Raw genomic sequence first — 13,476 nt, forward strand, 5'->3', positions numbered from 1 at the left:
CCATTCCTTGTATCGTTAAACCAAATTTCGGTGCAGAGAATTTCGAGTAGAAACCTCACCTCATTCAGATGATAGAGAGAAGTCAGTTCGGAGGACACCCTTGAGAAAGTCCGCTCGATCATATTGCTGACTTTGTGGAGAGGTGTAACACGATAACCGCCAAGGATTTAAATGTGGAGGCAGTTTGCATGAGGCTTTTTCCCTTCAATTTGAAGGATAAAGCCAAGGCTTGGTTGAAATCTAAACCTGTAGGTATATATCGAGACTGGAAAGGACTGACAAATGCACTTTAGCAAAATTCTATCCTCCCAGGAAAACATCACAGATCAGGACACAACTACAAACCTTTAAACAACACTATTTGAGTCATTTCATGACGCCTAGGAGAGGTTTAAGGACCTCCAGATGAGTTTCCCTCATGAGCACAAGTCCTTAGTTAATGCAGCATGTAGTGGTGATATGGACTCTAAGTCGCCTGTGGAAGTATTGAGACTCTTTGAAACCATGGCCATAAATGGTTTCTCTTAGGGTAATGAGAGAGATCGAGTAACACAAAGGAGTACCATATATATTGAGGCTATCAAGGCTCTCACAATAGAAATGGCCACTCTATCCGAGCAGACGGCCAAGGTAAGTATGGTACCTGCAATTCTTCAGCACATAATGTTTCTATGTATGATACTTGTGGCGTTTCTAGCCACTATTCAAGCACGTTCCCCAGAGTTTACGAGGAGACAAATGCTTTCTTTAACACATATAATGCAGGCACTCATGTGTTGAACCCACCACCGTATCAAAAACCATACAATGCACCACGGTTTATCCTACGATCCAAGTAGTTGAACCATCCACCTCTACAGCATCACCACCATCATCCCTCCAATGTAGAGTCACAAATTGCAGAGCTAAGAAATTTAGTGCATGGATATATACCGTTAAGCAGTGCACATATGAAGACGCTAGAGACTCAAGTCACACAATTGTCTCAACAGTAGAATTAGTGCACTCCCTATCATTTTCCTAGTCAGCCTGAACACAATGGCAAGGAAGACAGCCAGATGAATACCGTGACGATGAGGAGTGGTAAGCAATTGGTTGACCCTTCTTTAAAAGAGGTGACACCTACATGTAGAGTTTCTAATAGACGTTGATTCTAATGCTGATGAAGTAGATGGTAAGATTTTTGTGAACGATGATGATAATGTCAAGTCCAAGTCTAGAGTAACGAACCTTCTAATTAAGTATGCGCCATTTCCTCATATTTCATCAAAAATTGGCACAAGCTAATTTAGAAATAAAATATTGGAAATTTATAAAGCTTTTAAAAGACGTGTCTATTGAAATCCCTTTCTTAGATGCAATTTATGAGCTTCCCGCATTTCTAAAATTTATTAAGTCTATTATTTCCTAGAGTAAGAACTTGATGATGTGATTTAGGTGTTTAAGGAGGTGAATGTTAATTCTTTCATGATTGGTGATATGTCTCCTAAGTTGAAGGATCACGGTAGTTTCAGTAGACCTGTTACAATTGGGATTCTTATAGTAGACAAGGCTTTGTGTAATCTAGGTGCTAATGTCAGTTTGATGCCATATTCCATGTAGAGGAGACTTAGGCATGTTAATGAATTGTTCCCTACAAGGATAACTTTGCAGCTCACCGCATTGTCTATCCTTAGGGTATTTTGTGTGATGTTGATCTAAGAGTAGGTAAGCTGATTGTACTTGTGACTTTGTCATCATGGAAATACCCGAGGATGCTAAGACCCCTATCATTCTAGGTAGACCTTGCCTAGCGACAGCTAGAATCTTGATTGATGTAGCTAAGGGTAAGTTAGAGATGAGTATGGGGGAGGATAGGGTTGAATTTTCTATAGAAGGTGTTTTGAAGTCCACAGTCCCTAGTGAGTCTACATGTCAACTTGAATTTGCGGATGATGTGTTTACTGACCATGATGAAGCCTTTGAGATGGATGTCGTACATTCGTTCCTTGAAGGACTTGAGGGTGTTCCTGCAGAGATATTGGGCTGGGAGGAACCTTTAAAGGATCAAGCTGATGAGCATGATTGTGTTTTATCTGATGAGGTTTTTGCAGTTGGCTGAGTTTGAGCAGGGGAAGAAGGAGTTGAAGATGAGTTCCATACCTATTCAAGTAGAATTGAAACCTTTTCCCTCTCACTTAGAGTATACTTCTTTGGGTGATGATTCTACAAACCCTATTATTGTCACTAGTGAAGTAAATGGAAATGATTTGGACCGATTGGTCAACTTGGTTAAAAAGCATTGAAAATCCATTGGGTACACACTTGACAATATTAAGGGTATGAGTCTGTCTATTGTCACTAAGCGTATAAATATGGAGCCTGATGGCACTCCTTCCATAGAGGGACAGAGAAGACTCAATCTCAATACGAATGAGGGTGTGAAAAAGGAAGTTCTTAAGTTGTTGAATGCTGGGATTATCTACCCTATCTCTGATAACAAGTGGGTATCCCCAGTACAGGTTGTCCCTAAAAAGTGAGGTGTGACTGTTGTTGAAAATGAGAAATATGAGTTGATCCCAACTAGAACAGTTACAGGGTGGCGTGTGTGTATTGACTACAGGAAGTTGAACACAGCCACCCATAAAGACCACTACCCTATTCCCTTCAGAGACCAAATGCTGGAAAGGTTGGCAAAGCACTGCCATTTTTTTATTTGGATGAATACTCTAGATTCTTCTAGATCGCAGTTCATCCGGATGATTAGGAAAAGACTACCTTCACATTTCCTTATGGTACCTTTATTTATCGGAGAATACCATTTGGGTTATGTAAGGCTCCTGCCACCTTCCAGCGCTGCATAATGAGCATATTTTCTGAATATATTGAGCATTGCATGGATGTTTTTATGGATGAATTATTCGCGTATGGAAATTCTTTCGATGATTGCTTAGCCAATCAGGAGAAAGTACATGCTAGATGCGAGTAGGTCAACTTGGTTTTGAATTGGAAAAATTGTCATTTTGTGGTAAAACAGGGTATAGTCTTAGGTCATTTGGTGTTTAATGGAGGCATTGAGGTCGACAAGGCTAAAGTTGAGGTTATTGAGAAGCTACCCCTCCATTGAATGTGAAGGGGATTCATAGTTTTCTAGGGCATGCAGGTTATTATAGGATGTTCATACTGGACTTTTCTGAGATTGCCCGACCTTTGACTGAGTTGTTAGCTAATGACATGCCTTTTGTGTTCGTTGATGATTATTTGACTGCTTTGGAGAAGTTAAAATAGACACTTATATCTGCACTGGTGATCTAACCTCCTGATTGGAACCTACCCCTCGAGTAGATGTGTAATGCTACTAACTATGCTGTAGGGGCAGTGTCAGGGCAGCGTAAGGATGGGCATGCTATATACTATACAAGTAAGAACTTGAATGAGGCACAGGTAAACTATGCTACCACCGAGAAAGAGCTCCTGGTAATGGTTTATACTTTAGAGAAGATTAGATCTTATCTTATAGGGTCTAAAATTATTGTTCATACTAACCACTCTGCTCTTAAGTTTCTTTTCAATACGAAGGATGCTAAAACCCGACTAATGCGGTGGATTTTGTTGCTCTAAGAATTTGATTTGCAGATTGTTAATAAGAAGGGAGTAGAGAATTCAGTGGCCGATCATCTGTCTAGATTTGTATTGGATGAGGTGTCAAGTATGCATGACGTTGATTATTCCTTCCTGATGATCAACTAATGGTTCTTGCAGATTCTAATGTTTCTCATTAGTTCGTCGAGATAGCGAACTACCTAGCTAGTGGTGTGCAAACTTCTGGTTGAGTGCACACCAAAGGAAGAAGTTCTACCATGATGTCAGATACTACTTTTGGGACGACCCACTGTTGTTTTAAGCATGTGCAGATGCCATCCTGCACCGTTGCATACCTGAAATGGAGGTACATTCTATCATCAGGCATTGTCATGATCTAACTTGCGGGGAACATGCCGCCTCTTCGAAAACCTTTCCTAAGATTTTACAATGTGGATTCTATTGGCCTACTCTCTTTAGACACATAGCTAACATATGTTAAGATGTGTGAACGTTGTCAAAGAGTCGCCAGTTTTCATAAGTTTAATGCTATGCCAATGCATCCCATTTTTGATGTAGACTCAATTAGGAACGGGAACAACAACAAGAGGGGGGGGGGGGGGGGGGGGGGGGGGGGGGGTGAATTGTTGTTGTCACTAGTTTAAGCGTTTTTGCCTTGTTTTTGCGGAATTGAATTAAATTAAATAAAGCTTAAACTTAGAGCGAAATAATTAAAAGAGACAAACGATTTTTACGTGGAAACCTTTTAGGCCTAATTAGAAGGAAAAACCACGACCCCTCGGGATTTTTAAATACTCCACTATGTTTAAGGCAATTAGTTACAATTACAATAAACACCTTACTTCACTCGAAGCGAATCAAATAGGCCAACTCTTCTCTCACAAATTGCTTCACTCAAAGCAACAAACTTAGCTTTACTAAAAGCTAAACTCCACACTAGGTTCATTCAAAGCTATCAAATTCCCCCTTAGACTCACTCGAGTCTAATTACAAATACTCTTCAAAAATCCTTACAAAAAGGATAAAAACTTCTCTAAAATAAAATCAATAAGTTGCACAAGAAAATATTGAAAGTTGATTGGCAATTTTTAAAACAAAGTATTTCTTGTAAAAATTCCACAATAATCGCATGTAAGAATAAGCTCATACCTTGGATGCTTAGGAACTGCCAAATTTAATTGCTATTTATAAAAAAATAAAATCCCTAACAAAAAGAAATATCCCAACCATTAATCCCTTAACCTAAGAATAATGTGGATCCTATAATCCAAGTCTTCCTACAGTTAATCTTTAAAATAGGCATTTAAACTTGACCAATTCAAGCCCACGGTTATTCAGCAATAACCGCTGTTCCCATTTACTAATAATAGCTTATGTTCCCTTAAGCAGCAGTTCCCTTGTACTATTTTCAGCTGCAGTCCTTGTTTTCAATTATAACTGCTGGAACTTTAGGCTAAAAATAGACACGGCTGAGCTTTCCAATAATAGGGACGGTTGCTTATTACTAATAATAGGGATGGTAACCTATTTTCTAATATTAAGACTGGTTCTAAAAAATAATAATAATAGCTAAGACTTTTTCAACAGCAGTTGTTCCTATATTTAGCAAATCCAATATTTACTAAATATAGATCCTAAAATAATGCTAAGTAAATACGAAAAATTATTTTAGAAAACATTTTTCGAATTAACTTTAATAAATTATGATTGCAACAAATTAACTTTATTCAATACATTAACTAAAAATAATAATTAAATAGTAATCAGAATTTTCAGTGGACGTAGGCTGACTCCAATTAGGAACAGTGCGCTGTCTTTGAATTCCAGTTCTGCTAGAACATCCAACTTGGGAACAGTAGACCTCCTGTCTCCATTTTACATCCCAAGCGATATACTCTCCTAACATCTCTTGGATCCTTTTGACACGTACATTTTCATGAACCAAGCCATAGGTACTATCAACGATCATAATTACGACCGGATATCGACCTGCACATAATCTCTAAAAACATATTTGTTTAAATACAGTGTCTTTTCCCCTCCTCATTTGGAAACAAGTATATACTTGTTGCTGTTGACTATATTTCCAACTGGGTGGAGGCCATTGCTACTAAGAAAAATAATGCTAAACTGGTGACCAAATTCTTAAAAAAGACAATTTTTGTTTCCCTCGAGCACTCATAAGTGATCATGGAACCTGCTTTATAGAGCAAAAGTTCAAAAGTATTCATAGAAAGTATGTTGTTTTACACATGTATGCTATACCCAACCATCCCCAGAGTAGTGGGCAAGTTGAGATTTCTAACCACGATCTAAAGCTTCTTCTTGAAAAAATGTTGCAAGAGTCTCGCAAAAATTGGTCTGACAAGCTTGATGACGCCTTATGGGCTTATAGGATGGCTTTTAAGACCCCAATTGGGACTACACCTTTCCGTTTGGTCTATGGGAAGCGTTGTCGTCTTCCCCCTAGAACTTGAACACAAAGCTCATTGGAAGGTTAGGGCTTTTAATTTTGATCTTATGAGTGCAGGTGAGAAGAGACTTCTTGAATTTAATGATATTGATGAGATCCGCCTAGATGCGTATGAGAGTAACGTGCTTTACAAAAAGAAAACAAAAAAATGGCACGATCGACGCATTACTAGTGTGAGTTTAAAGTTATTGAGAAAGTGATGGTTTTTAATTCTGGCCTTAAGTTCTTCCCAGGTAAGCTAAAGTCTAGGTGATCCGGACCATGCACCATTACTGAAATGTTCCCTTATGGGTCTCTTGAGGTAATTGGGGAAAATGGACCATTAAAGATCAATGGCCACCGGCTTAAGCACAACTTTGTAGGGGAACCTGTTGGCGAGGAGTAAGTCATTGTTTTTGAGACCTAGTTGTCAAGGTTGAACTACGTCGAGCTAAAGACTTTAAACAAGCGCTTTGAGGGAGGCAACCGTATTTCTTCATTTATTTTCAATTATTTTCATTGTTTATTTTGCCTTTAGTTGTTTGTTTAGTGTGCAGATTTTATACAAAAATGGTGTAAAGGGCAGAAGAAGAGCCACAAGTCACCTCCCTAAAGCTACTACTCGGGAAAAATGCACTGTAATACGAAAAATGGTAACAGAACAAAAGGGATGAGTCGCCCCCATAGGCGACGATTCGCTGCCTTGTTTCTAATCTCCAATAATTCACGCGACATAAAATCATGAGCCAAATAGTGAATCAAAAGGCATGCGACGACTCGTTGCCCCAAAAGTGGCGGCTCGTCTCTTTTGTCGGTGCGTGTGAACTGGGCGTCGGATTGCAAGGAACACGATTTTCTTTAAATACCCATCCCCTTTTCTTTCCCCTCTACACTCAATCCTTCCATCTTCCTCCACTCTAATACCGTAACTCTCCAATCTCTTCAATCCCTATCTCTCATTCCTAAAGTGCTCCATTGTTAAGGTGAATTCTCCATTCTTGGTGCCATGAATTCCAGATCTCAAGTATAACATCTCACTCCTTTGTTGTCAAGTGGAGTTTTATTGTTTTCCATTTCTACTTTCTACTTAACTTGACGTAATTCATGGTTATTTATGCTCCAATTAGTAAGTTATTCTACTTTGGCTTTTAATTATTAATGTTAATCATGTTAATTATTTATTTTATGTTTATTAGCATGATTAGCGAGTAGTTTTCATTTTTCTAGGGCTAGGGTTTGCACCTAAGATTCAAGCATGATCAAACAATTAAAAATGTCTATGAAATTAGGATTAAAGTGATTGAATTGTGCCAATAAAATTAAACTTGATTTGTTGGACTAATCAATAGAACTAGCGTGTGAGATTAGGATCAACTTTGCTTTAGGGTAAATTTAAGTTAAATTCTTATTAATCCATTAAAAAGAACTAGTGTGTGAGAATCAAATTAATAGAGTCTAAATTGAATAGTTAATCAATAGAGCGAGAGTTTGAGATTAACAAGATCATATTTAATTACATAATTAATTCGACATTTATAGATACTAATAAGAGTTTGATTACATAAAAATTTAGTGGATTTTCGACACCGTAGATACGTTCATCATATAGTTTCAACCCATTTTCTTATTGCATTCTTAGTTGTTAGAAAACAAAAATCAATCAAACTTTATTCTTTTTAAATAAATTAGTTAATAGAAATTAGCGAATTATTTATCCCAAATTCCTTGTGTTCGACACGCAGCTACACGTACACCGTGTATTTACGGTAAAATAAAATTTTACATCACAAACCACTTTGCGATAAACTAAGCAACAAAACTACTTTGTCGCCAAATCATTTTAATATTATAGTGTCACTGCAGTGTTATTCTTCACGACAGTGGACAATTGGTATGGTACCAACAATTTCTTCCTAAGGTTCATGATTTTTGAGCTTGTCTCAGCGTTTGTGAACCTTCCTATCCGATTGCATGGGTGTAATAAAATAGAATACTTAAAATATTTGAGAGAATAAAATATATAGATTTTATTATGTTAATATTGCTAGAATCTATTGTCTATCATGTAAAATATTCTAATCGCTAAGCTAATACCTATACTATCATTATTAATGAATTTAGATTCATTATGGGATTATCTAAATTACACTCTATGCCTCTATTTGATATAAATTATACGAATTAAATTGCCAACCAAATGGAGGTTGATACTATAAAGAATAATATCTCAAGATATATATTCAACTCTGATACACGGACATGCCAATTGACAGACGTTTCCCGTGTCGGACACGTGTCAGACACGGACACGCGAAAATCCGTGTCCGACACGCCAATTGAAGTGTCCAATATTTTAATATTTTTCCGGACACGCGGACACGGCTAGGACACGCAAGGGACACGGTAAGAGTGAAGGATACGTTTTTTTTTAAAAAAAAAAATTTAAATTTTAAACAAAAGAACAGAACTGAGAAGTTCTTCTCACTCGAACTCAGTCACTCACTGTTTCCCTCTCACTCAATTCCTTCTCTTTCACTCTAACCCTAAAAACTCTACTCAACTTTTCCTCCACCTCCACCGTCGCTCCGGTACTCCCACACCACGCCACCGCCGGTTGCTCCTCCATCACAGACGATTACGAACACTCGAACTTGGTGTTGCGTTGCTGCTGCTGCTCCTAAAATCAAAATTTTTGATTTTGTTTAAGGTATTTTCACTCTTTATCCTAAATCCTAATATTAATCTTCTAATCGTTAATCTTAGTGTTAATCTTAAATTCTTAATCTTTTTGACTTTCAAGTGGAAATAATTAGAGTTAATTCATGTAATTCTAAATTGGGTTGTTTGCAATTTGTTATGACTGTGAATTCATGTAATTCTTTGATTAAGAGTTTTGGAAATTTAGGAATTGGTTGATTGCTGGAGTTGCTGGCCATGTTGGGTTGATTAGGAAATTTTGGAAATTCATGTAATTTTTTTTTAATTTTTAATGTGATTTTTTCTTAAGAGTTCAATTCTTAATTGTGGTTTTTTAATGTGTTTTTAATTTGATTTTTAAATTTTATGTGATTTTTATGTTTTTAAAGTGTTTATTTACAAATATCAAATGAAAGATTGTAAAATTATCTTTAATTTGATATATTTATTATATTACCATTTTCGTGTCCCCGTGTCCGCCATTTTTAAGTTTGCGTTTTCCCGTACCCGTGTCGTGTCCGTGTCCGTGTCCGTTTTAGTGCAACCTAGATATTCAATCAATGTTATTATCTCAATCAATGATATCAATATATCTATATTAGTACTAAATATTGTATTGTATAATCTATTGGAATATAATCATGTATATTAGGAAATAATCTTCTACAAGAAATCTTTTCATCAAGTATATATATGTTGTACAATGCTCAATGGTAATATACACAACTCTTTTATATTTCATTCTCCTTCTAAACTCTTATTGGTATCAAAGCATTATGATCTTATTACTCCACGCTTCCCTTAATCTCAATTTTTTTATCCATGGCTTCCAACACCAAACCTAACTTACCGGGAGTTGATTGGATGAATGAAGAAATAATCTCAAAATCTTCAAACAATAAGGAATTGTAGTCAAGAACATCAACGTATGATAATGAACGATGTTTAAACATATCAATCCATCGACCAAACGCTGTGTGATTTTCAAACTAGTGTTTTGGTACTTCTAAAGATGTAAGAGGTCATGGAATTGATGGGGTTGGAGTTTCCTGTATTGGTGATCTTGATGTTTCACCTTTTTCAAATTTTGTAGAGGAACGGTTAAGTTTTCTTTTGGGGGCCATTGATGATTGTTTTGAAAGCTTGAAAAGGAAAGGTGAAAGAGATGTGTGAGAGTAAAACAAAAATTGTAGAGGTGAGTGACCAAGAAATGCGTTTCATTCCTATAAGAGGGAAATGTAGTACAATGCATTTGTACTTCATTTAATAGTGATTTGACAACATAGGAAAAAGGCACAATTGATGTGTGTAGCTTGACCGGTTGGAAGAATGACGCGAAGGGGTGTGTGATTTGGAAGTGTAATCTTGAATTCAATTTGAGACTAATTTGATTGGAACAAAATTCGACAACAAGGATTTATTGCATGGTTAACGTCCAAAATGTGTCAAACAAACAATTTTGTTTTAAGATAATTAAATATCCTTTATTGATTAAAAGGTATTTAATTACGAATCCCATTTTTGCATATATATTTAAAACAAATAGTTTTTAAGAAATTGAAATTAAATTTTCAATTCTCAAACATGCATAAACACACATATGCAATCACAATCAAAACATATAAATAAAATGTAATCCTCCCCCTTAATTCATACTTGGTATTTAGTAACAATTTACCTTTTACTGTTTAACCATTATACTCCCCCTTAGTTCATGCAACATCATTTAGCATGCCAAGTTCCATACGAATATATGAGAACCTATCATGACTTAAAGGTTTTGTAAATATATCAGCTAATTGATTTTCTGTAGAGATAAAAGATAGAGTAATATGACCTTTTCAACATGATCACGTATAAAATGGTGACGAACCTCTATGTGTTTTGTGCGTGACTGTTGCACTATATTTTTAGTAATAGAAATTGCACTTGTATTATCACATATGATTGGAATGCCTTGAGATAAATTCCAAGATCTCGAAGTTGTTGTGCAATCCATAAGATTTGAGAACAACATGCACCTACAGCTATGTATTCAGCTTCAGCTGTAGATAAGGCAATTGAGTTTTTCTTTTTGGAATACATAGGATCAATGAATTTCCCAAGAATTGACACGATCTTGAAGTGCTATTTCTATCCACTTTGTAATCAGCATAATCAGCATCTAAAAAACCAATTAAACCAAAATCTCCACAACTAGGGTACCATAGACTGAAGTCTTTAGTCCCATGCAAATATCTAAAGATTCTCTTAACTGCTATTAAGTGAGATTATTTTGGGTTAACTTGAAAACGAGCACATAAGCAAACACTAAACATAATATCAGGACGACTAGCAGTTAAATACAACAAAGAACCAGTCATACCTCTATAAGTCTTTTGATCAACACTCGTACCGTTTGTGTATCGGTCTAGACTTATTGTTGCCTCATAGGCGTATTAGCAACTTTGCATTGATCCATATTGTACTTCTTTAGCAAATCTCTAACATATTTACTTTGACAAATAAATATGCCATTATTCTTTTGCTTTATTTGTAGTCCAAGAAAAATTGTTAAGTCTCCCATCATGCTCATTTCGAATTCCTTGCACATAATCTCAGAAAATTCCTTGCACAGAGAATCATTAGTAGCTTCAAACAATATATCATCAACATATACTTGAACAATAAGAATATCTTTTCCTTTAGTTTTAATGAAAAACGTTTTATCAATTTTGCCTCGTTGAAAGTTATTTTCAAGTAAATGTGAGCTAAATCTGTCACACCAAGCCCTTGGAGCTTGTTTCAAGCCATACAGTGCTTTGTTTAGTTTAATAACATGATTAGGTAGATCAGAATTTTTAAAGCCGGGTGGTTGTTTAACATATACTTCCTCTTGTAAATAGCTATTTAAGAAAGCACATTTAACATCCATTTGATATAGTTTTATATTCATGTATGAGGAAAAAGCAAGCATAATACGGATAGATTCTAACCTTGCAACTGGAGCGGAAGTTTCATCATAATCTATTCCTTCTTCTTGATTATAACCTTGAGCTACCAACCTTGCTTTATTCCTCAAGAAAACCCATCTAGTTCCAATGATAGTAATTCATTTAATTCATTTTGCATTGCAATGATCCACTCTGGTTCATGTATTGCTTCTTTAACATCCTATGGTTCTATAAGAGAAACAAAAGCAGAAAATGCACATAAATTTTGGATCACTTATGATGTTTTCTAGAGGATGTTGAGATGACATTCTATGTCTTCTTTGTAATACGGATGGTGTTTAATCATTCAAAGAGATTGTACCTACTTCCATAGAGGGATTTCTAATTGGTGTATCTAAGGCAGTACAATCAAAAGCTGTTTCCAAGTTTTTGAGATTGGCTCTCAAGATCAGGCTGTGATTCTTTAATGTTTACAGCCTGTTTTCCTTCAACCTCGTCAAGACTTTGTATGGTATCCTTCAAGTTTTGCCTTTTAACTTCACTAATATTATTGGCATCCAATTCGTCATCAGTTATATCATCAAAATGTTTATTAAGGTTTAACTCTTTAAATCCTTCACTTAATGTTCCATTGTCGGATTCATCAAATATAACATGTATGCTTTCCTCAACCATACTTGTATGTTTATTTAGAACTCTATAGGCTTTAATATTTAATGAGTATCCAAAAACTATATCTTCATCCCTTCTAGCATCAAATTTTCCTAGATTATCCTTACCATTATTATGGATAAAACATTTGCAACAAAATGGTCTAAGGTAGGCTATATTTGGTTTTCTTCTTTTGAATAACTCATAAGAGGTTTTCTTAAGTATAGGTCTAATGAGGCACCTATTTCAGATATAATTAGCTGTGTTAACAGCCTCGGCCCAATAATGTTTGGCTAATTCATTTTCTATAAGCATTGTGCTAGCCATTTACTCTAAGGTTTGATTTTTCCTTTCAACCACGCCATTTTATTAGGGTGTCCTAGGAGCTGAAAAATTATGGGTCATACCGTACTAGTTGATCAAACTCTCTCCCATGATCACTTCTAATTGAAACTATTGGAAGATTCAACTGAGTTTGCATCTCTTTACAACGTCTTAAGAACGGTTTCAAGGCTTCATTTTTATCCTTCAGAAAATCAACCCGCATAAATCTAGAATAATCATCAACTGTAACTAAGATGTAAGATTTACCTCTTATACTTCTTACATGCATTGGTCCACATAGATCAATATGTAAAAGTTCACATGGTCTTGAAGTACTTACTATTTTTTTCAGTTTTGAATGAACTTCTTCCTTGTTTTCCTCTAATGCATGCGTCACATGTAGGACTGTGTTTGTAGTCAAGAGCCGGAAGTCCCTTAACTAGATATTTACTTACCAACTCATGCATGGTATGAGTATTTATGTGAACAAGACGTCTATGCCATAGTTTTGGATCATCTGTCATAGCCTTCAAGCACTTGAAGTTCTGCGCTGCCACTAGTGGAAAAAACCTCATTTGTTGCGGTTTTTTGGCCATTATTTGCTGCGGTTTTGGCCCCAAGCAATAGTGATAGCAGCAAATGGTCTATTTTAAATGCTACGGTTAATAACCCAGCAAAAAAGGGCGTTATTTGCTGCGGTCAAGTTAAAATCGAAGCAAATAAGGAGGCCTATTAGCTGCGGTCAGCCCCAAACCGCAGCAAATAGTCCTCCTTATTTATTGCGGTTTTGGCTTGACCGAAGCAAACAGTTGGTATTTTTTTTTCTTTTTTCGTTTT

General features: G+C 36.0%; 1 protein-coding gene across 1 annotated transcript; it reads left to right on the plus strand.

Moving 5' to 3' along the window:
- The first annotated feature begins 5,834 nt into the window (after positions 1-5,834).
- Positions 5,835-6,708, plus strand: LOC130818452 (uncharacterized). Its single transcript, XM_057684624.1, has 3 exons — positions 5,835-6,015; positions 6,113-6,228; positions 6,592-6,708. The coding sequence occupies exons 1-3, from the start codon at positions 5,835-5,837 to the stop codon at positions 6,706-6,708; spliced, it is 414 nt and encodes a 137-aa protein (XP_057540607.1).
- Positions 6,709-13,476: the final 6,768 nt, after the last annotated feature.

Source organism: Amaranthus tricolor, chromosome 7, assembly GCF_026212465.1.
Source record: "Amaranthus tricolor cultivar Red isolate AtriRed21 chromosome 7, ASM2621246v1, whole genome shotgun sequence".
Classification (NCBI taxonomy): domain Eukaryota; kingdom Viridiplantae; phylum Streptophyta; class Magnoliopsida; order Caryophyllales; family Amaranthaceae; genus Amaranthus; species Amaranthus tricolor.